The 23,640-nt window shown below is 36.7% G+C and overlaps 1 protein-coding gene across 4 annotated transcripts in view; it reads left to right on the top strand.

The window, feature by feature from the left end:
• Nucleotides 1-436: 436 nt before the first annotated feature.
• LOC124612954 (acyl-coenzyme A thioesterase 13-like) overlaps nt 437-23,640 on the top strand; it is a 34,388-nt gene continuing 11,184 nt past the window's right edge. The window contains exons 1-3 of one of the 4 annotated variants that reach the window (XM_047141474.1): nt 437-606; nt 20,044-20,228; nt 21,739-21,778. In XM_047141474.1, coding sequence (XP_046997430.1) covers nt 523-606; nt 20,044-20,228; nt 21,739-21,778 — 309 coding nt within the window. In that variant the 5' untranslated portion in view covers nt 437-522. Of the gene's footprint in view, nt 607-2,757; nt 2,896-2,938; nt 2,996-20,043; nt 20,229-21,738; nt 21,779-23,640 lie in introns of those variants that run through there. The other 3 variants (XM_047141472.1, XR_006979585.1, XM_047141473.1) reach the window with 3 other exon arrangements.

Here is a 23,640-nt window from a genome sequence, read left to right as displayed (position 1 = left end):
AAACTAAATGATACACGTACTTTATATTAATTGCAACTTTGTTTGTTATCCCTAGGAACCATTCAAGCTTCCTTTCACCCCCCAGACACTGCACGCACGTCTTCCACATACAGTTTACATCACACTAACTGTATACGTAGCTTCTGTCACTATGGCATTCTCTAGCGACGTTAGCCGATAGCAGTTGATTCACACTAACTGTAACAGGAACTATGACAGCGTTTAAACACTATTCTTCTACAAGTAAATCAGCCACGGTTATTTGGTCACTTGAAAAGAGCAGTTGAATCTGGTGGCCAATGAATTTATCAGATAAATGTATTTTTTTTTTTCGACAGTTTAACGTACATTTAAGCAAAAAGGACTCTGCACCGAGTAACCACTTCGCACGTAAATTCGAACCTTTGCCTGTCGACCTTCATACTTATCTGCTACAGCACAAGGCCTCTTGCGTAGACACTAGACAGTGAGTTGCAATAGGGCATTTTTAGTAAACATATACTTAGTTCTTCGATAGAAAATATGGCTCGTCAAGGCGCAAGTTACATCGCTGCATTCGCTAAAATCTGTGCAGAAGACAGAGGATTTATCAGAAATTTACGAAAGGTAACGTCAGGGTAATTAATTGCAGTAACGTGTTGGTAATCCTCGGTTTGTAGGAAATTTGTGGGCAACTAATTGAATCCTGTCGTTGCAAACATGGTACAGCTGAATGTATCTTCTATCTTCTACAAGGTCATGTGACCAGTGCGGACTGCGGTATATTGCTGACCTGCCATGGCATAGGCCCTTTGCCAAAAATTTCTGATGGATTGGGAGATGGTAGTGCACAGTTTGCAATGTACAGTTTCGCGTAAACAAGTGAGATAGTGCACGTTCGGCCGGTATTACACTATCAAATTTCTTTGTCCAATATCTTTGTCAAAGATTTTTGATAGTGTAATAGGGATCTTTGACAAATGTCGTCCCATATTTGATCAAATCTAGGCCGAGGCCGTATATTTGATCAAAGAAATCGCTTGTCTTCTGTTCTTTGCAATGCGATATGTTACCACGCGGAGCGCTAGCATCGCTGCAGCGTTCTGTCGTCTGTAGTGTTTTTATAACCATTGCCGGTAAATACAATTGGTGTGTGCCGACAACTACAGAATTAATAGAGATGTCTGAAGCTTATGAGGCGCTTTACAACGTGAGGCACCCTGAATAAAAAATAGTTTAAGAAGATTGGAGACCTAACCTGACCTAACCTAACCTAACATAACATAACATAACATAACCCTCTCCTGTAGCAAGGAATCGGAGTGTTATAGTGAGCCTGTCTTCTGAAGATGTAGCAGTTCTTAAGTGAATATTGTGCTTTGTGATATGAGGATACACTTCATTGAGCACATACAGAAATGTATGCTCATCCATTCTTAAGTAATTGATGTACGACTTGACGTCTTCCACTGTAAGCTCACGTAACAAGTTTTGTTGAATGCTTTTATCGTGTCGTCGTAAAACCCACGGCTTCACCCAGATTAGATTAGTTTTTCGTTCCATAGATCCGTGCTGAGGAGATCCTCGTGGATGTGGAACATGTCGATTTTTTTAAGCTGAAATAACAATACTAATAGTATGAATAAATACATCATTTGTTTTTACTAAAAATTTCGCCAATGGAGTAGGAGGAGTTGGCCAGGAGTAAGTCTTTCAGGCTCCTTTTAAACTGATCTTTATTTGTAACTAAATTTTTTATGTTTGCTGGCAAATTATTGAAGATGAGTGTTCCTGAGTAGTGGACCCCTTTTTGAACTAAAGTAGTCCTTGTGCAGATCATTTTTGTTCCTGGTATTGTATGTATGAACTGAGTTGTTTGTTGGAAAAAGAGATATATATTATTTACGACAAATTTCATTAAGAAGTAAATATACTGAGAGGCAGTAGTTAGTATACCCAGTTCTTTGAAGAGGTTTCTGCAGGAGGTCCGCGAATTTACTCCACAAATAATACGTATTACTTGCTTTTGGACCTTGAAAAACTTTTGTTTGACTTCAAGATTTACCCCCAAAATATTATCCCATATGACATATGGAATGAAAATATGCAAGCTTTTTCATTTTTATGTTGCCTATGTCTGCTAACACTCGAATTGCAAATACAGATTTGTTAAGGCCTTTCTGCAGTTCTGTGGTGTGCTCCTTCCAACTGAATTTATTATCAAGTTGTAATCCCAGGACTTTTAAGACTGTCAACCTCGTATGTATGGTTCCATTTTTCGCTCCGTACAAAGTCGAAGGTTGTTTTGGCAGTGATGTTCGAAGTTTTACGCGATTCTTTGGGCACCAGAGGCTATACATCAATACGTGATCGCCATTTGTTTATTAGAAGTAGGACAATTCTGCTGTTGCAAACCAAAATTTGAACTCATTCGGAATCCTTATTTCATAATTGAAAATGCGCTTGGAATATAGACACTCCAAAATTGTTCTTAGACGCTTTAAAATTTATATGTTAGATTATAATAACAAAACTAAAATTAGTCCCAGAAACTATATACGATGTCTCGGATTTCAGCGAGTGAGTTAGGAAACAACATTTTTAATGACATTTGAAGAAAATGTAAATTCCTGCATTGACAGGCAGTTCTAATTTAATTAACTCGAAACATTATCAACAGACTGTCATTGCCATATAACAGCAGTATTATCAAAGTCTGTATAACTTTTACGGTCTCAACAACAAAATTTTAGTTATAAAGTTTGATACAGGTCACGAAAGCTGAGAAGCGGCGGGAGAGCGATTTGATGCTCTCCATGTCCGCATTCAGTGACGCCTGTTGTCTGAGGATGACTAGGTGGTCGGTCGGTACCGTTGGACCTTCCGAGGCCTGTTCGGGCGGCGTTTTGAGTTTGAGTAATAATGGTTTGCTAATACTTGTAATAATAGCACTGACGAGTGATCGAATGTTTACATGAGGATTGTGTTACTCCATATTAACAAGTCTTGGGCATTCGTAAGAAATTAGCATTTATGTGGCATGATGTAGAGAAACTGCTGAAAACACAGATCGCACTAAACGGATCAAGAAATAATAAATGTCATGGTGTTGCGTACTAGGCAGCTCTCCATCTTTGTTTCATTTTTTTTTTTTTTTTTTTTTTTTTTTTTTTTTTTTTTTTTTTTTTGTAACTGTCTAATCTCCCCCACCCAGCCATAAACACAGAAGCTCCCTGTGCGTGCGTTCGTGTGTGTGTGTGTGTGTCGAAACTGAGCCGTAAGAAATGGTGAATGAATAGACTCCACAAAATGATGAGTTAGCTCATTGCACTATGATAACAAGAACATAAACACGTTTACGGACTGCAGTAATAGTGACTTCCTTGCACGTCGTTAGTCCAATAACATTCTTTAGAAGTATGATGCTGCCTGTTCTAAACTTAATATCAGTAGATTTGTATTTTGCAAGTATAACAAATTAAGCATCTGGAATTCTTACTGATAAAAATAAAAGAAGGTGACAAATAATAACTTAGTGTTTTAGAAAGAGTAATTATGGAATATCAATTTAAGCAAATCCTTATACAAATAAGATGTTGGTTTTCAATTACATATTTTTCTTCTAAACACTATACCTACTACTTTCTCTGAGATAGTAGCTTAACTTCTTAGGTATTGGATTAGAACATGACAGCATGACTGAGAAGCTTAAATATGAGGAAATGGGGGAGGGAGGGCAAGCTATCATTGGAGCACTAACTTCAGAAGTTTGAGTTTTTCATCATTAACATGTTCTGTAAATCCCATGAAAGAAAACCAGGGATGTGGAACAAGTCAATGTACATACAGCAACAAAGTGAGGCAGTGATTAGATACTCTGGACATTAATAATAGCATTTGTTAAACTGCTATAAACTGTACCAAACTCACTAACCAGTCCAGATAATGATCAATGCAGGAGATTCCAAGATAATAGTTTAACATTCATAGAAATGCCTGTCATAGATAAATAGACCAGACTATTAAAATTTATAGTGTTAACAGTGATCAGCTCCCAAAGCATACTTAGCCAAATAGCGAAGTATAAACTTCTTCTAAAAAGCAGTGGAATTCATATAACACTATGTGCAAAAGCTGGCTATAACCCAAACAGAACACCTGTGAGAGTTGTGGGGCATATCTTGGTGAAAGAAAATAAATTCTCTTAAAATTGCTAGGAACAGATAGTTCATAAGCCCAGTCACAACAGAAATATATTAGCAAAAGTGGCAACAATTAGACCAGACATTTAGTGTTGTTTCTGAGTTATATGCTTTTTATTAAATCAAATAATATGCACTTGTGTTTATTTTCAGTGATTACGCCTCATGTTTCTATCACCACAGATTATTATCTTATAATTCATTGCACTCTCTTTGTCAATGAACACTTCCTTTTTTTCCTGAAGTGTGTTTCAAAATTTCCTTCAGGAGAAACTATTAAGTTTATGTATGAGTCTTTGACTGCTGTTATCTTGAAATCCTTGTCATCACAAAATAAGTTGATTTTTTAGTTATCCTGTTGACTTCTACACTGTCCAATCACATTAACTGACCACCTATCAAAAGCCTGAATAACCACCTTTTGCAGCGTGGACCACTGTGAGATGTGCGGGAAAAGTGTCACTGAGGTTCTGGAAGGTACCGACAAGGATATGCAGCCACGTCGGCTCCAGTGACATTGCCAACTGCTCCCTGCTCTGGCCTGGACCCTTCCAACGATAGTTGCAGGTTGTTTGCTTTCAGCCATTTCGTGCTGTAATTGCCAACTTCTGTCTGTCCAATGGTACCTAAACCATGATTCATCTGTATCACCAATCAACAGCAGTCTCCATGGGTGCATGAACCAAGTGCCTTCTGCAGAGGCCCATATGCAACACCGTCCCCTGATCTATTATTGAAAGGACACTGTTAGCAGTCTTGGTTAATCTGGGCAGTCAGTTATTCAACAGTTGCATGTTGGTCCATCCATACACATTGCTGGAACTGTCATTTGGTTAACCACAACTACTTCAGTGCCAGTTGTGGATAGCACTATTTTGCCATGCACGGTATACTTTAACTGTTCCGACAGTAAGAAGAGGTAGGCTACAGAGTGGTGAAGCAACTGCTGTCGGAGGAAAACTGGACAGGTGCAGAGATGATTAACAAACAAGTTAACAAAGTAAACAGAAGATTTACATGTATTTCTCTGAGTGAACAAAGACTCATAACAAATAATGCAGCTAGAATCATAGCACAGCTAATTCAATGTCAAGAAGGAAGAGGCTCTCTGAGTTACAGCATAAACAACGATGTCAGAATCGCGACTAGGCCAGGCCTGCATGGCATCTTCTAGCGAAGTGGTTCCTAGTGCGAGTGGGGCCTCGAGGCTTGCGCTGGCCATCCTATATCGTGGCGACAGGGAGTGCTCATTGGAAGCATGGCTCAGTGGGTGTGCACTGTAGATGCCAGTGGCACGGTATCGATATGTGATACCGCATTAAGCACGGCGACATGCAAACAGTTTACAAACTTAGCCATTTTGGAACTTCTTCCGTCGTTGGCCCAAAAGCCAATGACCATCTTTGGGATGTAAGACAAATTGTTTCGTTTCTGCTTTATGACAATGACTGCACTGTTTTCCACATCCTCTGACATGCTTTATATATCCTCCATTGATAGTGGTGCTATCTGCCATCTGTGAGTGATTATCGCTCTCTGACATCGAATATTAATATGTCTGGACTGTGTAGAATTTTTCTATAGTATGTGGCTAACTCATATACAGGATCAGAACTTAGCGAGAGTAAATTTTTGCAGGGAGATTGATTTGATTGATCCTGGTGAGAGAAAGTGTGCTGAAAGGCATACTGTGAAAACATCTCACAAGAACATGTTGCTAACACATTTAACTTATTTATTTTGTTATGTGAGGGTTGAACATTATCATGGAAGATTTTTACTACGGTTTTCTCATTTTTTTCTTATTACAGGAAGTGTCTGCAGTGCCACTCATTTTCGTTTTAAACATTCTGAAGGTCTTCCCTCTTGGTCTACTGTTTGCAGAGTTCCATTTCTGTTTGAAAGGGACATTCCATGCTGCACCAGCTCTCATTGAATCTTCTGATTTGCAGCAATCTGATCGTTTGCTATCCCATCATCGTTGGCTACTGCATCCCACCCTTTGTACATAAGTGCCTCATTTTTCTGCAACTGAAGATGTTGCACACAGGTGAGTAGTTTTTGTTGTGATCCTCAGTCAAAAGAATGGTTTGATGTAGCTCTCTCTGCTGGTCTGTCCTATGCCAGCCTTTTTATCTGCACATAACTGTTGTAACCTACAAACCTGCTTACTATATTCAGGCCTTGGTCTACTTCTACAGTTACCATTGATGCTTCAGGATGTGTCCTATCAACTGATCCTTTCCTTTAGTCATGTAATGCCATTATTTATTCCCCTCCTCCTCCTTCTCCTCCTCCTCCTCTCTTCCCAGCCAAATTCGATTCAGTACCACCTCATTAGTTTTTCAATCTACCTATATAATCTTCAACATTCTTGTGTAGCACCACATTTCAAAAGCTTCTAGTTTATTTGTGTCTGAACTGTTTATCATCATGTTTCACTTCTGTTGAAGGAATACATGCAGAAAAGCCTCCTAATACTTAAATATATGCTTGGTGTTAACAAATTTCTCTTTTTCAGAAATAATTTTCTCGCTTAGTCTGTCTGCATTTGTATCTTCTCCATTTCTGTCAGCATCATCAGTTATTCTGTTGTCCAAATAGTGAAACTCATCTACTGCTTTCAGTGTCTCATTTCCTGTTCTAATATCCATTACAGTGTCTCATTTAATTTGACTTCACTTAATTACCATTGTTTTCCTCTTATTGATGCTGATTGCATAACCTCTCTTCAAGACATTTTCCATTCTGTTTCATTGTCCTTCCAGTCCTTTACTGCCTCTGACAGAATTTTGAATGTTGTTGGAAAACATCAAAATTTTCATTTCTTGCCTTTTAAAATTTCTCCTTTATTTTCATTACTGCTTGCTCAGTCCCCAAATTGAATAACATTAAGGATATGCTACAACCTTGATTCACTCCCTTGTCAATTGCTACCTCCCTCTCTTTGCCTTCGACTCTTATAACTGCTCTCTGGTTTCTGTACAAGTTTCACTCTAGTACCTTCAGAATTTCAAAGAGCGCATTCCAGTCAAGATTTCAAAAGCTTTCTCTAAATCTACAAATATATTTATATATCTTCAGTATATCTTCTAAGTTAAATCATAGGGTCAATATTGCCTTGCATGTTCTTACGTTTTTTTGGAACCCAAAGTGACCTCCCCTGATTTGGCTACTGTATGTTTTTCTGTTCTTCTGCAAATAGTTTTTGTCAACGTTTTGCAGCCATGACTTATTAAACTGTTAGTTTGGTAATGTTCATATCTGTCAGTGCCTGTCTTCTTTGGAAGTGGAATTATTACATTTTTCCTAAAGTCTTGAGGATATTTTATCCATCTCATGTATCTTGCACACCAGGTGAAGTAATTTTGTCATGACTGGCTCTCCCAAGGATCTCAATAATTCTGAGCGAATGTCATTGACTCTAGGGGCCTTGTTTCCAATTAGGTCTTTCAGTGTTCAGCCAAATTACTCTTGCAGTTTCATAACTCCCGTTTCATCTTCATCCTCATCCTCTTTCCTTTCTATTATGTCTTCAAGTTCATTTCCCTTGTATTAACCATCTATATGTTCCTTCCACATTTCAGCCTTCCCTTCTTTGCTTAGTAGGCCCACTACTGGCTTGCCAGCTGAGCTTTTAATATTGATACAGCTGATTCTCTGTTACCCAAAGAACACTTTTACAGAAAAATGGAGGTACTGTAATTTTCGTCAAGCAAGGTCGAAAATATAATGCAGAAAGGGACTTTGAGCTGGCACTCATTGAAGTCAATGGGGAAAATACAGTTGTAGCTTGAATATATATTAAACAGGCTCCATCTAGACAAGAAATCAGCATGGGGAAAATACAGTTGTAGCTTGAATATATATTAAACAGGCTCCATCTAGACAAGAAATCAGCAGTGCTGTATGGGGACTTCACACTGATCTTCTTGGAACCAGCAAAGGAAAAGAGCTACTGCTCAGCCTCACTGATACTTTCAACTTAAAACAGACTATAACAACCCCAGCATGAATCACAAAAAGTACTGCTCTGCCCTAGATCAGATATTTGTGAATACAAACTGTACTGCAGAATGTATAAGTACAAGCTTAGTGATCATGAAGTTCAAGTTGGCACCCTCCAAAGCTACTTGCTGCCCACACACAACTACAAAAAGAAACATTCAACTCTCTATTATCAGGAGAAAGGTGGGAAGAAGTTTTACGAACAGATGACACCAGCAAAAAGTTCAAGAAATCTTCTAGCGTCTTCAGTAAATACTTTGAAATTCCATTCCCTCTCAAAATGCAAGTAATAAGAAGCACAGCTCCAAAAGCAAAGAGATGGTTAACAACAGGTATCAAAAATCTCAAGTGTGACATAAGAGAATTACTCAGATACAGGAAAAAAACAACATACTCCCACTTCTGAACAACAACATTAAAAAATACTTTCAAATCTATGAAAGAGTGATGTGCCAGGCAACAAAGGGCCAATGGTAAGTCCATAACAGTGTCAGCAAATAAAAGCCAATCAGTTTGGAACATAATGAAGAAAGCAAATAAAGTGTCTCCTAAAATGAAAATTATCGCTCTGCCGCATGAGAACAAGAGTGTAACTGATCCCCAACATACCACTCATCTTTTCAGGTGTTACTATGCAGATATCACAAATAATTTAACAGTCAGTGACAATACAAATGGTAGAAAGAAACAGAAAAACGAAGTGCGGCCACGTTCCTCTTCAATCTATATTTGTGGATCAACTCCAGATGAAACCATCCGTGTTGCATCAACTCTTAAGAAAGTGTCATCAGGAACTGATAGTGTTCCTGACTGCATCATAAAGCAATGTATTACAACATTCTGCTGCCCCTTGCAGATACAGTCAATTCATCATTTCTGACAGGCACATTGCAGACTGTTTAAAGAATGCTAAAGTGGTCCCTATTCATAAGAAATGAGACAAATCAAATATAGAAAACTGTACACCAATTGCCTTATTATCAGCCTTTAGTAAAATCATAGAAAAAGTAACATATAATACGTTAATGAAATTTTTTTAGAGAAACAAAATTCCCACTGATACTCAGCATGGATTTTAGAAAAATAAATCAACAACTAGTGCCATCTATGATTTATACACAATGCCCTGCAAACATTCGACAGAAACAAAGTGCTCTGGCAATTTTATTTTATTTTATTTTTCTCCAAATGACGCAAGCGTCCTTATTACAGGAAACACCACAAGTTAGCTACAAGTAGTTGTAAATAAAACTACAGCACATCAAAACAGGTGGTTTGAAGGGAATAAACTACTGATAAACACCAAAAAAACATTTCTAAATTTCTGTTTAAAAGGTGAACCATGCAACAACCAGTGTGACAATAAATTCCAACAAAATTACATCTTCTCTGGAATGAAAGTTTTTAGGCATGTGGCTGCAAAATAACTTCAGATGGCATACGTATATGAACAAAATAAATTGGTCACTAAATCAAATATGTTATAGTCTGTGGTTAGTCTCTACCAAAGAAGTTTTAGCACTGTTCAGATTGCCTACTTTGCTCAGTTCCATAGCATCCCACTGTGTGGATTTATATTCTGGGGTAATACGCTACCTAGTTCACTCATTTTCTTAACCCAGAAAAGAATTATAAGAGTAATGCAATATGCTCGACAAACATTCTTGCAAGCCCCTCTTTCAAAAGTCGTCAATCCTTCCCCTTGCTTGTATTACGTACTAGAAATCTGTAAGTATGTTAGAAATAATTTAAAAGATATAAAGGAAAATTTTAATAGTGCTGAACATGATACAAGACAAAAGGAAAATCTTCATGACCAGTCAGTGAGTACCTCAGCCTAGAAAACTTGCACAATAAACAGTGGTATACAAATTTACAAGAGTATTCCACATAAGGTAAAAATCATATCATCATTCCACTCTTTCGTAAAACTCTAATGGCGTTTTTATTAGATCAATGCTTCTACTCAGTAGCAGCATTTTGAGAGCATTTGAGATACAAAAGACTTGAAACAAGACAGTGCGGCTACTGCAAGTAGTGCAAGCTCTTTTGTGGATAATTCTAAAATTTGTGTATCTACTGAAATAATACTGTATTTTAACAGTGCTGTGTTATGTTACATTTTGTTTTGTGTTTGTTCTATGTGGCACAATCTGGAAAGATTTTTTGGATGAATGAATAAATACAAATAAATTTTCCTATAGGCAGCACCTATCTTTCCCCTGATCATACATGCTTCTACATTCTTGAGTTTGCCCTCTAAGAGTTACTGCTTAAGCATTTTCCACTTTTTGTCAATCTCAGTTTTTTTCAAATTTGCATTTGCTCTCGCCTGCTTAATTTGCTGCATTTTTATTTTCTCCTTTCATCAGCTAAATTTAGTATCTCCTGTGTTGTCCAAGGGCTTGTTTTTTGTCTATTTGATCCTCTACTGCTTTCTATATTTCATCTCTCAAAGCTACGCATTTGTCTTCTGTTGTATTCCTTTCCCCTGTGTCAGTCAATCATTGCTTAATGCACCCTATGAAACTCTCAACAAGTTCTGTTGTTTCAGTTTATCTAAGCCCCATCCTGAATTTCCCACTTTTCTCCAAATTCTTGAGTTTTGTTCTGCTGTTAACAACCAGTAAATTATGGTCAAAGTCAACATCTACCTCCTGGAAATATTTTGCAATTAAAAATCTGTCTTACTGTCATGTAATGTAGCTGAAACCTTCTCATATCTCCAGGTCTCTTCCATGTATACAAGCTCCTTTCGTAATTCTTAAACCAATTCTCCTACTATTTTTCATTCTCTTCCTTTTCATACTTTTGAATTCTAGTCCTCACCATAAGCAAATTTTCGTCTCCCTTCACTACCAGAATAATTTCTTGTATTTTACTTCACAGTCTTTCAATCTCTTCATCATGTAGCTGGTAGGCATATAAACTTCTACTTGGTGGGCATTGACATCATGTCTGTCTTGGTTACTATAATGCATTCTACATTCTGTTCATAGCAGCTTACCCACTTTCCTATTTTCTTATCCACTATTAGACCTACTTCTCCATTACCCATTTTGATGTATTTATAACCTTGTACTCACTTGACCAGCAGTCTTGTTCTTCCTACCATCATACTTCACTAATTTCCATTATAGGGCTACTAATGTCAACCTATACATTTCCTACATGATTAAGGGATCTAGCATTCCACATTCCAACCCATAGAATGCTAGTTTTGTTTTTCCTGAAGATGTCTTCCTGAGTAGTTCGTGCCTGGAACACTCAATAGAGGTTATTTTACCTCTAGAATATTTTACCCAAGAGGATACTATCATAACTAAGCCGTACAGTAGAGCCATATGCTCTCGGGAGAAATAACAGTCTACCAGTTTCTCCTTGCTTTCAGCTGACTGTAGCACCAACTTAGCAAGTCCATATTGGCTAACTTTTCAAGACCATATCTGTCAATCATCCAGATTGTTGCCCCTGCAACTACCAGAAATGCTACTCATCCATTTTTGGAACCACATGTAGCTCTTGCCTCTCCACAGATACCCTTCATTGTAGTTTCATCTACAATACAGCTGTCTGTCTCTGAAGCATACAGGCCACACCACCTCAACAAGGTCACAGGGGTAAGCTATTAAATATCAAAGAAGAAGTTAAAGTAATTGTTCAGGAATTCTGTTACTCAAAAATAATACACTTCTATGATAAGGTTACAGAACCTTATAACACATGATAACAAATGGTTGGACAATGAACAGATGGAGGATAAGGCATTGGACTCATGTATGGTATTCTTGTTCCTATCCAGCCACTCTGGTGCAGGTTTCTCATAGTTTCCCTAAATCACTTCAGGTGAATGTTGAGGAGGTTCCTTCAACAGGGCCATGACTTATTATCGACACTATTCTCAGCTGATTAAGATTTTGCAGTCTCTCCTAAGACACTGATGTCTATGGGAATTAAGTTACAGTCTTCCTTCTTTCAGCTACAAATACAGTTTGAGGAAATAGTGGCAGATCTATATTTGTGCAGAATCTGAGAAAAGTACTGATTCCAAAAACAGTCAGTTATCCCAGGGTTTCTAAGGGCCTTGTCTTTTTTCCTAGTTGCTCCCCTCCTGCCTTCACTATTTCATTTCTCAAAGGTACCCATTCATTCTCTGCTGTTTTTCTTTGACCCATTTCAGTCAATCATTGCCTAATGCTCCACCTGAAACTCTCAACTTCTGGTTGTTTCAAGCTATCCAAGTCCAGTCTCCTTAATTTCCTAGCTTTCTGCATTTTTCAGCATTAATCTGCATGTCCCACATCATAAATTGTGGTCAGAGTCCACATCTACTCCTAAAAAACTTTTCATTTTAAAATCTACTTTTCAAGTCTCTGTCCTACCATCGTATAATCCCTCTGAAGCACTACTTGTCACTAGGTCTCTTCCATGTGTACTGTTTCTGATTTTCAACCGGTAGCAATCATTAAATTGTTCTTTGTACAAAATTCTATCAGTTCCCTTCCCCCTTCATTTCTTTTCCCAATCCATATTTCCATGCTGTTACCCCTTCTCTTCCTTTTCCTACTATTAAATTATAGTCCTCCATCTCAATTGAATTAATATCTCCCTTATCATATTGAATAATTTCATGTTTCAGTCTATTCATCATATGTGTGGCTAATAGGCATACATGTGTGTTCTGTTGTGATGAATCATAGATTGTGTTTATTTTGGCTATGATAATCCATTTGCTATGCCGTTCACTGTAATTCTTCCTTATTCCTTTTCTTCTTATTCATTATTACACCTACTCCTGCATTACCGTATTTCATTTTGTGTTGATAACCCTGTATTCAACTGATCACAACTCTTGGTCTTCTTACCACCACAATCTACTAATTCCCACTATATCTAATGTTACCATATTTAACCAAAATATTGGTGGATTAAAGAAAAAAGTAGATTCTCACAAAAGTAAAGTAAAAATAACGTTACCATTTTTCACCAAAATATTCCGGGATTGAAGAATAAAGTAGATGAGCTACTGGTTTGTTTAGATGACATTGAATCTGATAATGTAATAGATATACTACGCCTGTCTGAGCATCACATTGTGTCTGATATGGAAAAGGTTATAAACTAGCTGCACATATGAGTAGAGAGATAAAGGTGAGGAGGAGTTGCCAAATATGTCAAAAGTTATCACTGTGTAAAAAGCTTAGATACAAAAAGTTTTGTCTAGAGCAACATATAGAAGCATGTGCCGGTCAACTTAAACTGAAGGAGGGCTCTTTTATAATTGTAACAGTATATAGGTCCCCTTCAGGAAACTTTCATTTATTCCTGGAAAATTTGGATGCCTTGTTGTGCTATCTGTCAGATAGGGGAAAGCAAATTATTATTTGATTCACTGAAAGAGTGTAATAGGAATAATGACCTGGAAGTCTTGCTTGGTTCTTTCAATTTGACATCCGTCATTAATTTTTCCACTTGGATAGTAAAGGAAGCAGCACATTGATATATAACACTTTTATAGACCAAGATAAGTTTAAAAACATAAATTCTCTTCCTGTTGAGAATGACCTTCCTGATCATGGTGCTCACCTAGATTAGATTAGTTTTTCATTCCATAGATCAGTGCTGAGGAGATCCTCATGGATGTGGAACATGCCAATTTTTTTTTAAGCTGAAATAACGATACTAATAGTATGAGTATATACAACACATCATTTTTTTAAGCTGAAATAACAATACTAATAGTGTGAGTATAGACAATACATCATTTGTTTCTTTTAAAAAATTCATCAATGGAGTAGAAGGAGTCTTTCAGGCTCCTTTTAAACTGATCTTTATTTGTTACTAAATTTTTTATGTTTGCTGGCAAATTATTGAAGATGAGTGTTCCTGAGTAGTGGACCCCTTTTTGAACTAAAGTAAGTGCTTTTAAGTCCTTGTGCAGATCATTTTTGTTCCTGGTATTGTATGTATGAACTGAGCTGTTTGTTGGAAAAAGAGATATATTATTTAGGACAAATTTCATTAAGGAGTAAATATACTGAGAGGCAGTAGTTAGTATACCCAGTTCTTTGAAGAGGTTTCTACAGGACGTCCGTGAATTTACTCCACAAATAACACGTATTACATGCTTTTGGACTCTGAAAACTTTTGTTTGACTTGAAGAGTTACCCCAAAATATTATACCATATGACATTATGGAATGAAAGTAGGCAAAGTATGCAAGCTTTTTCATTTTTTGTTGCCTATGTCTGCTAACACTCGAATTGCAAATACAGATTTGTTAAGGCGTTCCTGCAGTTCTGTGGTGTGCTCCTCCCAACTGTATTTATTATCAAGTTGTAATCCCAGGAATTTAAGCCTGTCAACCTCTTCTATCTACTCTTCTTGATACTTTATGCATATGCTGGGTAGAAACCTCTTACAGATTCTGAATTGCATATAGTGAGTCTTTTCGAAGTATAATGTCAATGAGTTGGCTTTAAACCATTTATTAATATCCATAAAAATATCATTAGCAGATCTTTCTAGAACTACATTTGACATACTTTTTATTGCAATACTTGTGTCATCTGCAAACAAAATGAACTCTGCTTCTGGCAGTGTAACTGATGAGAGATCATTAATGTACACAAGAAAAAGCAATGGCCCTAAGATCCTTGTGGGACACCACATGTAATTTCTTCCCATTCTGATGATGACTGATGACTTAATTCACTAGTCCCTTGCACTGACACCCTTTGTTTCCTGTTAGCGAGGTATGACTTGAACCATTTTGCAGCACTGCCCATGACACCATAGAATTCTAATTTAGTTAAAAGTATGTTGTGTCTCACACAATCAAATCCTTTTGACAAATCACAGCTAGTTACAGTATATAACATAGCTCCATTCAGTAATTCAAAACTACCCTCCAAAGTTGTGCGTTCAATTAATGTCTCAACAATTAAAAATTTCAGGGAAAAATCTTCAGCAGTTAGACTGGGATGAGGTGTACAAGGAACCTGATGCTAATTTAAAATGTAACTTATTTCATGGTACACTTGTAAGAGAATTTGAAAAGTGTTTCCCCAAGAAAGTAGTTAAATCTAATTTAAGAAACCATGCAAAAAACCTTGGCTTACTAAAGGAATAAAAATATCTTGTAACCACAAAAGGGAACTGTATCTAACAACAAGAAAGAGTAATGACCCAGAAACAGCCAAATATTATAAAAACTACTGTGCTACATTAAGAAAGGTTATTAAAAAGTCCAGAAGCATGTGCATCATGTCTGAGATTAATACCTCTGATACCAAAATCCAAACAGTTTGGAATATTATTACATGGGAAACAGGGCAACCAAGAGTACAGGATGACAGCATTACCATCAAAACGAGTGGAAACTTGACAAACAACAAGCCGGAAGTCGAAAACATTTTGAATAATCATTTTTTAAATGTTGTAGAGAAAATAGGATCTAAATGTTCATTAGAAGAAGCAAGGCAGTTAATGGAAGAGGCCTTACCCACACAATTTGATACAATTGAAATTCCATCCACCTCTCCTGAAATTAGGAAGATTATAAACTCTTTCAAGAATAAAAGCTCACTTGGAATTGATGGCATTTCCAGCAGGATAATAAAAGCTTGTTCCCAAGAGATAAGTGGGATTCTTAGCCACATATGTAATAGCTCTCTGAAGCAGGGTATTTTCCCAGATAGACTGAAGTATGCCATTGTTAAACCACTGCATAAAAAAAGGGATACGTCTTATGTCAACAACTATCGCCCAATCTCTCTTCTGACTGCCTTATCCAAAATTCGTGAAAAAGAAATGTATTGTAGAGTAGCTTCACACCTTTGTAAAAATAAAGTTTTAACAAAATGTCAGTTTGGTTTCCAAAAAGGTTTTTCAACAGAAAATGCTATACATACTTTCACTAATGAAATATTAACTGCTCTGAGTAATCGGAAGTCACCTGTTGTGATTTTTAGTGATCTCTCAAGGACTTTTGATTGTGTAAATCATGGAATACTTGTAGATAAGGTCAAGTACTGTGGTATGAATGGGACAGCGCTCAAATGGTTTAAATCATACCTAACTGGAAGAGTGCAGGAAGTTGAAATAGGTAGTTCACATAATATGCAAAAAGCTGTTGATTTCTCAAACTGGGGAACAATCAAGAATGGGCTGCCACAAGGTTCAGTCTTGGGTCCTCTGTTGTTCTTAATATATATTAATGACTTGCCATTCTATATTCACGTAGATGCAAAGCTGGTACTTTTTGCCGATGATACAAGTGTAGCTATCACACCCAACAGACAAGAATTGAAATTGTAAACGATGTTTTTCAGAAAATCATTTTCTCTGCAAATGGGCTCTCATTAAACTTTGACAAAACACAGTTTATACAGTTTCACACAGTAGATTGAATGACACCATTAATAAATATAGACTTTGATCATAAATCCGTAGCTAAAGTAGAATATTCAAAATTTCTAGGTGTATGCATTGGTGAGGGGTTGAACTGGAAAAAACACACTGAAAATCTGCTGAAATGTTTGAGTTCAGCTACTTATGCTACTAGGGCCATTGCAATTTTGGCGCTATACCTCAGTAAATTAGCTTACCATGCCTATTTTCATTCTCTGCTTTCGTATGGCATCATATTCTGGGGTAACTCATCATTGAGTAAAAGTGTGTTCATTGGACAAAAGAGTGTAATCAGAATAATTGCTGGAGCTCATCCAAGATCATCCTGCAGACACTTATTTAAAGAGCTAGAGATCTTCACTGTAGCCTCACAATATACCGGGTGATCAAAAGGTCAGTATAAATTTGAAAACTGAATAAATAATGGGATAATGTAGATAGAGAGGTACAAATTGACACACATGCTTGGAATGACATGGGGTTTTATTGGAACCAAAAATATACAAAAGTTCAAAAAATGTCTGACAGAGGGCACTTCATCTGATCATAATAGCAATAATTAGCATAATAAAGTAAGACAAAGCAAAGATGATGTTCTTTACAGGAAATGCTCAATATGCCCACCATCATTCCTCAACAATTGCTGTAGTCGAGAAATAATGTTATGAACAGCACTGTAAAGCCTGTCCGGAGTAATGGTGAGGCATTGGTATTGGATGTTGTCTTTCAGCATCCCTAGAGATGTCAGTCGATCACGATACACTTGCGACTTCAGGTAACCCCAAAGCCTATAATCACACGGACTGAGGTCTGGAAACCTGGGAAGCCAAGCATGACGAAAGTGGTGGCTAAGCACACATTCATCGTCAAACGACGGGCGCAAGAGATGTTTCACACGCCATCTGCCGGACATTTTGTGAACTTTGTTTTTTTTTTGCTCTATTAAAGCCCCATGTCATTCCAAGCATGTATGTCAATTTTCAAATGTCTATCTACATTATTCCGTGGTTTATTAAGTTTTCAAATTTATACTGACTTTTTGATCACCCTGTATATATTCACTTATGAAATTTGTTATTAACAATCCAAACGAATTCAAAAGTAATAGCAGTGTACATGGCTACAACACTAGGAGAAATAATGATCTTCACTACTCAAGGTTAAATCTAACTTTGGCTCAGAAGGGGGTAAATTATGCTCCCACAAATGTCTTTGGTCACTTACCTAATAGCATCAAAAGTGTGACATATAGCCATATAGCATTTAAAAGGAAATTAAAAGAATTTCTTAATGGCAACTCCTACTCATTAGATGAATTTTTGGATATAGTAAGTGGGTAATTTCCCCAACCCCATATATATATATATATATATATATATATATATATATATATATATATATATAATGGAAGGAAACATTCCACATGGGAAAAATTATATATAAAAACAAAGATGAGGTGACTTACCGAACAAAAGCGCTGGCAGGTCGATAGACACACAAACAAACACAAACATACACACAAAATGAATTTTGTGTGTATGTTTGTGTTTGTTTGTGTGTCTATCGACCTGCCAGCACTTTTGTTCGGTAAGTCACCTCATCTTTGTTTTTTTATATATATATATATATATATATATATATATATATATATATATATATATGAAGTGTCGTATTCATGATCTATGGAACAAGTACTAATCTAATCTAATCTTCAACCTGACAGTTTCTCTATTCAAGTTATCTAACAGATTTACACAATTGAGCAGGCTAACATTCCATGCATCAGTATGTAGAATACTAGATTTGTTTTTTGTTGCATAGTTCCCACCTGTAAATCTGGATAGCTATTTTGCTGCTGGAATACTTTACATAGAAGGGCACCATCATCATTAAACTCTACAGCAGAGCTGCATGTCCTCAGGAAATGTAACTGTAGTTTTCTCCTGCCTCCAGTTGTGTCGCAGTACCAACATTGAATGACCATGTTGGCTAATAAATATTTGTCTCTGTCAGAAAATCCATGTAAACTTTTAAGTAGAAGCGTCAGAGGAGAAGCACATAACATATAGCTGCATGACTAATAGAACTACAAACACACACCTTCATTACAACAGTACTTCAGTAGTTGGGTTGTATTTTGCAACAATATCTACTGCAATGTAGCATGTTTAATACAACCAGTAACATGCTACAGACACTCCTCATTGTGTTGTTATCAAAACTACAAAACCATGATTGCACCATAAGTTTACATGTATTTGTCAGCTCTTCCATTTTGTAAAGAATTTCATATTATTATTAGTATCATTATTATTATTATTATTTTTATTATTATTACAGTCACAACTTCTTCAGTCTTGAACTTCGTGATGCAGTTGATTTGTCTTTACCCGCCGTTAGTCATGCAGACTACAAGTGTAGCTCGCACAAACGCAAGTGACTGTCTTCCCATTCCAGATAGACACAGTAGCTTCCAGTAGGTGGGTTGGAAAAAAAAAACACCTAAGGCAAAAATTTAAAGTTCTCTTTTTAAATTGGACTGCTCCTGTAGTCGTTGTGCCCAAACTTGTCCCATGGATGGAGGGTTAAAGTTGATTAGTTCAGGAAATTTGATTTAAAAGTATCATAAATTCATTACTATGCAGTTGAGAATGAATGACATAGCCAGTTTCGAAGATCAATTATTCCTGATTCGGAGCTGGTAATTAGCTTATCTTGAAATTTTTTAATTCAAAAGTTATTAATTAATTAAGATCCAATTTCAAGATACAGCCCATTTTTTGTACCATGTCACGTTTCTAAAAATTGTTCTGATGATACTGTGGCTCAAATTTTTTGAATATATTGATGTTCTTGGATTTTGTATAGTTTGGATTTGAAGATAAATATTCTAAATTTAAACATTTGTTAAACAGATTACAAATGGCAGCTCTACCAAAGCCATGGAAAATATATTGCTTATGAAATCACAGTATCAAAAAGTAGTTTCTTGTGATTTTCCAAAACACAAGGGTGCAAATCATTTGGCACATGAAATAACTAGTCATAAAAATACAGTCTGGTTAACTCTGTAATATTCACTCTTTAGAATTACTATTCAGTTCATCATCATCATCTTCTTCTTCTTCTTCTTCTCTCTCTCTCTCTCTCTCTCTCTCTCTCTCTCTCTCTCTCTCCCTCCCTCCCTCCCCCCCCCCCCCTCCATTTTTATTTTATTTATTTTATTTTTTTTAGCTCACAGTGATAACAGATGGAGAAACTTGACGCAGTGGGGAATGAGGTGCAGTAAAAATATGTAAAAATGTTTCAACTACTAACAGCCATGCTTAGCAGAAAAAAATCCTATTAGTTGCTATCTAAATGATGTTTCTGAGTACTTTTGGTTAAATAAACTATATTTTCTCTCTTTCTGTGTGTATGAAATGTTCAATGTTAAATATAGGTTAGAATTGTATCTGCTGGAGAGGGGAAATGTCGAGGAGAACTTACCATTGCAGAGGAACATCAGAATCCACTAGGAACTATGCATGGTGGATTCATAGCAACATTGGTTGACCAGATGTCGATGTTTGCTCTTCAGACACATGAAAATGGACCTAAAGCTGTTTCTGTGAATATAAATGTGAGGTAAGTTTGAAATATTCACTGCAAAAATTAAAAGAGGAAACAAAAGACAGTGCATATGATGGGATTAACTGAACAGTGCTAACACACATTCACATATTAAAATAAATTTCGGAATGCACCCAAAGAAACAGAGAGAAAGAGAGAGGCAGAAGGCAGAGGGTAGAAGAGGAAGAAAAGGACTATGGAAGAAATTAGAAAGTTTAAGGTGGAAACTCATAAATTAAGACATGGGTGATAAAAAGTTGATAACAGCACAATAGAAGCTTCTGAAATGTGGTATTACAAAGATTGGTGAAGAACACATGGGTAGATTGGATAACTAATGAAGAGATGCTAAATTAAATGGGAGAGAAATGAGCTTTAATACTCAAAAAAAGAAGGGGGTAAAAATGAAAGAGGAAGACCAACACTTTGATAAAGTAAGCATGTTCAAATGACTTTAGATTTTAATAGTTAATTAGAGATGATGAGACAGAAGGCCTAAACAATATCAGGCAGGCCTGTAGTCGTAAGTTAGACAGCCAATTCTCATCTGTGAATTTGTTTGAGGGGTCAAACGGTAGTTCAAGTGCTGCAGCCAGTATTCAGATATAGCACATTTGACACAAGCATACAGTGTCTGTGACGACTTAGTCAACCAAACTGTAACTTGTAAAAGATCCTTTTTTATGAGAATCAAGAGAATCACCAAATGTTTAAAACTGATATTAAAGTTGTTTATTTGTAACTTTGAGATTAACATTTGTAATCAGTACCAAAAATGTACACAATATTTGCTAAGACAAATCTGAATAGGAATATATTCATCTTTCTGCATGTATATCCAATCAGAGATATAATGAACCTTCATTGCAGGGAAAGGTGTGTGCCCTACTGAGCCTCAGCACCAGGTATCTGCCTTTCGTTTGATGGTGCTCTGTTAATTGACAATATGAACTCAATGTCCTGTGGGTTGTTTCAGATTGCTATCACCTCCACAGCCCTTTTCCAAATCAGCTAAAATGTCTTCTTTTAACAGTAAAGGAATAAAACTACATAGAAGAATAATATATCAGATTTAATACTGTGATAGTAAGCTAAGGCCTGTTTCCAGATTCAGAATTATCTTTTGGGAGAGGATTAATGATGAACTTCTGTTTTTTTGTTAAAGTAGTGAACTGGAAAGGAACTCCGTGCACAGACCAGTGCCTTTTTCTGGGCACAATTCTTGGTTGTCAGGACAGCCAGCAAGGAAACAGATGGATGCTCATTGTCTTTGTATCAAGCATTTCTTGATGTGTAATTTTGAAGAGCCCTACCACAAAAAGTGATGACTCAAGTGTGCAATTGTTACTGCACCTATATTGGTTCCGTTACTAAAGTCTGTTTTGATGTACAAGATATAGGGTAACTAGAATAATTTTGCTTAGAACAAGATACAAATATAAAAGTAAATTGTATGTGTAGTAGACTTCTGTCTGCATAGTATATATCCAGAACATTGTTTTATTAAGATTTTATTTTTTGGCAGAGAGGATCAGGTCATGAAGCCAATGGAAGTTTGCCTTCAGGTACTCATAAATAGAATAAAAAGTGTGTTTTATTTGTATTTCTTTACAGTGTTCTTAAAAATGTTGATTTTATTCCTGATGGACAGAGGTAGTTTGTTGAATAGTGGGCAGCCCAAATTTTGCATCCTATCGTGACTGCTCTACAATCTGTGGGTTAAGAATAAAATAAGGAAAGGAATTATAAATGACAGTATGGTAGGTCCATATGTTAGCTCAGCACATCTTACAACTGCTGTCTACAGGGATGTTATTCAGAACATTTTCCCAGACATACTACAGGACAAGCCCCTACAAATAAGGGAAAACATATGATTTATGCATGATGGGGCTCAAGCACATTTCAGTCCTGTTCCTAATGCAGAGAAGTTTCATGAATATAGCATGTAAGCTTCTGGAACCATGTTTGTGAGTGTTTGGAAAGGTGCAACAGTCCATTATCCAACAACTGCGTACAAATGTAAAAGTAAATGGAGGAAGCTTTGAACATTTGTTACGATTTTTTGACTCGAGAAATTTATAAAACTTCTTTTATTAGTAACACAGAAATAAAGGACATTTTCTTATTTTCATGTCGGGAATCCACTATGAGAGTTTGACAAATATTTCTGATACACCCATATAAAAGAGCAGTCATTTGTACTCAGGTGATTTGTGTGAAAAGATTTCCGATGTGATTATGTCTGCACAATGGGAATTAATAGACTTTGAAAGCAGAATGGTAGTTGAAGCTAGATGCATGGGACATTCCATTTCAGAAATCATTAGGGAAGTCAATATTCTGAGATATACAGTGTCAAGAGAGTACCGAAAATACTAGATTTCGGGCATTACCTCTAACCACAGACATCGCAGAGGCTGATGCCCTTCACTTAATGATTGAGAGCAGGGTTGCTTGCATAGAGTTGTCTGAAATAACCCCAGAAATGAATTTTGGATATAAGACAAACTCATCCATTAGGACACTACAGCAAGATTTGAGATTAATGGGCTATGACAGCAGACAACATGTGGTGCCTTTGCTAGCAGCACGACATTGCCTGTGGCACCTCTCCTGGGTTCACCACCACATCATTTGGGTACTACATGACTGGAAAACTGTGGCCTGTTCAGATGAGTCCTGATTTCAGTTGGTAAGAGCCAATGGAAAGGTTCAAGTGTGGTGCAGACACCATGAAGACCTGGACCCAAGTTGTGAACATCTTGTGATCTCAATGTGCAGGTTGGCGGTCCAACTGAACTGATGGTATTGCACTATCGTGTTATGCACATTCATTGTTAGGTGCAACAGGCAGAAGATGTGCTTTATTGGTGCTGCACATTTTAGGGATTTTGACCAAGATAAACTCGCGCTGCCGTCTTCTTCAGCACACCAGTGTAGAATTGTGCACAGAAACAGCTAAGTGAAAAATTCACGCAGTATGCATTTTTATTTATATATACAAGCCAAATTTGGAATTTTTCTCTGTGAGATGCATGTAGAAGGTTTGTGTGCCAATTTGAAGTTCTAGATTCGCATGTTTTACTGTACATGTTGCTTCCGCATAACCTTTCACTGATGGTATCAATACCCATTTGCATCACAATATCTTTTGAAATATTGAACATTCGTGAGTGCCGCAGTAAAGTTGCACTGTAATCATCAATTGCAGGCATTAACTTATTTGTACTCTTCTAAAATTTTTGAGAACAGTAGGCCCATCCTCATTTAAAACAATGGACCTCTAATGTCATTGTATAATTATGTGAGAAATAGGTTATATTTGAGAATGTTCTGACACTTACAAAACATTTGTGGTTCACAGTTCTGCCAAAGAATACAGTCCCTTGTATTTGACTGTATATCAACACAAATAAACGTGTGT

The sequence above is a fragment of the Schistocerca americana genome, chromosome 4 (genome assembly GCF_021461395.2).
Source record: "Schistocerca americana isolate TAMUIC-IGC-003095 chromosome 4, iqSchAmer2.1, whole genome shotgun sequence".
NCBI lineage: Eukaryota > Metazoa > Arthropoda > Insecta > Orthoptera > Acrididae > Schistocerca > Schistocerca americana.
This window is presented reverse-complemented; position numbering and strand designations above follow the sequence as displayed.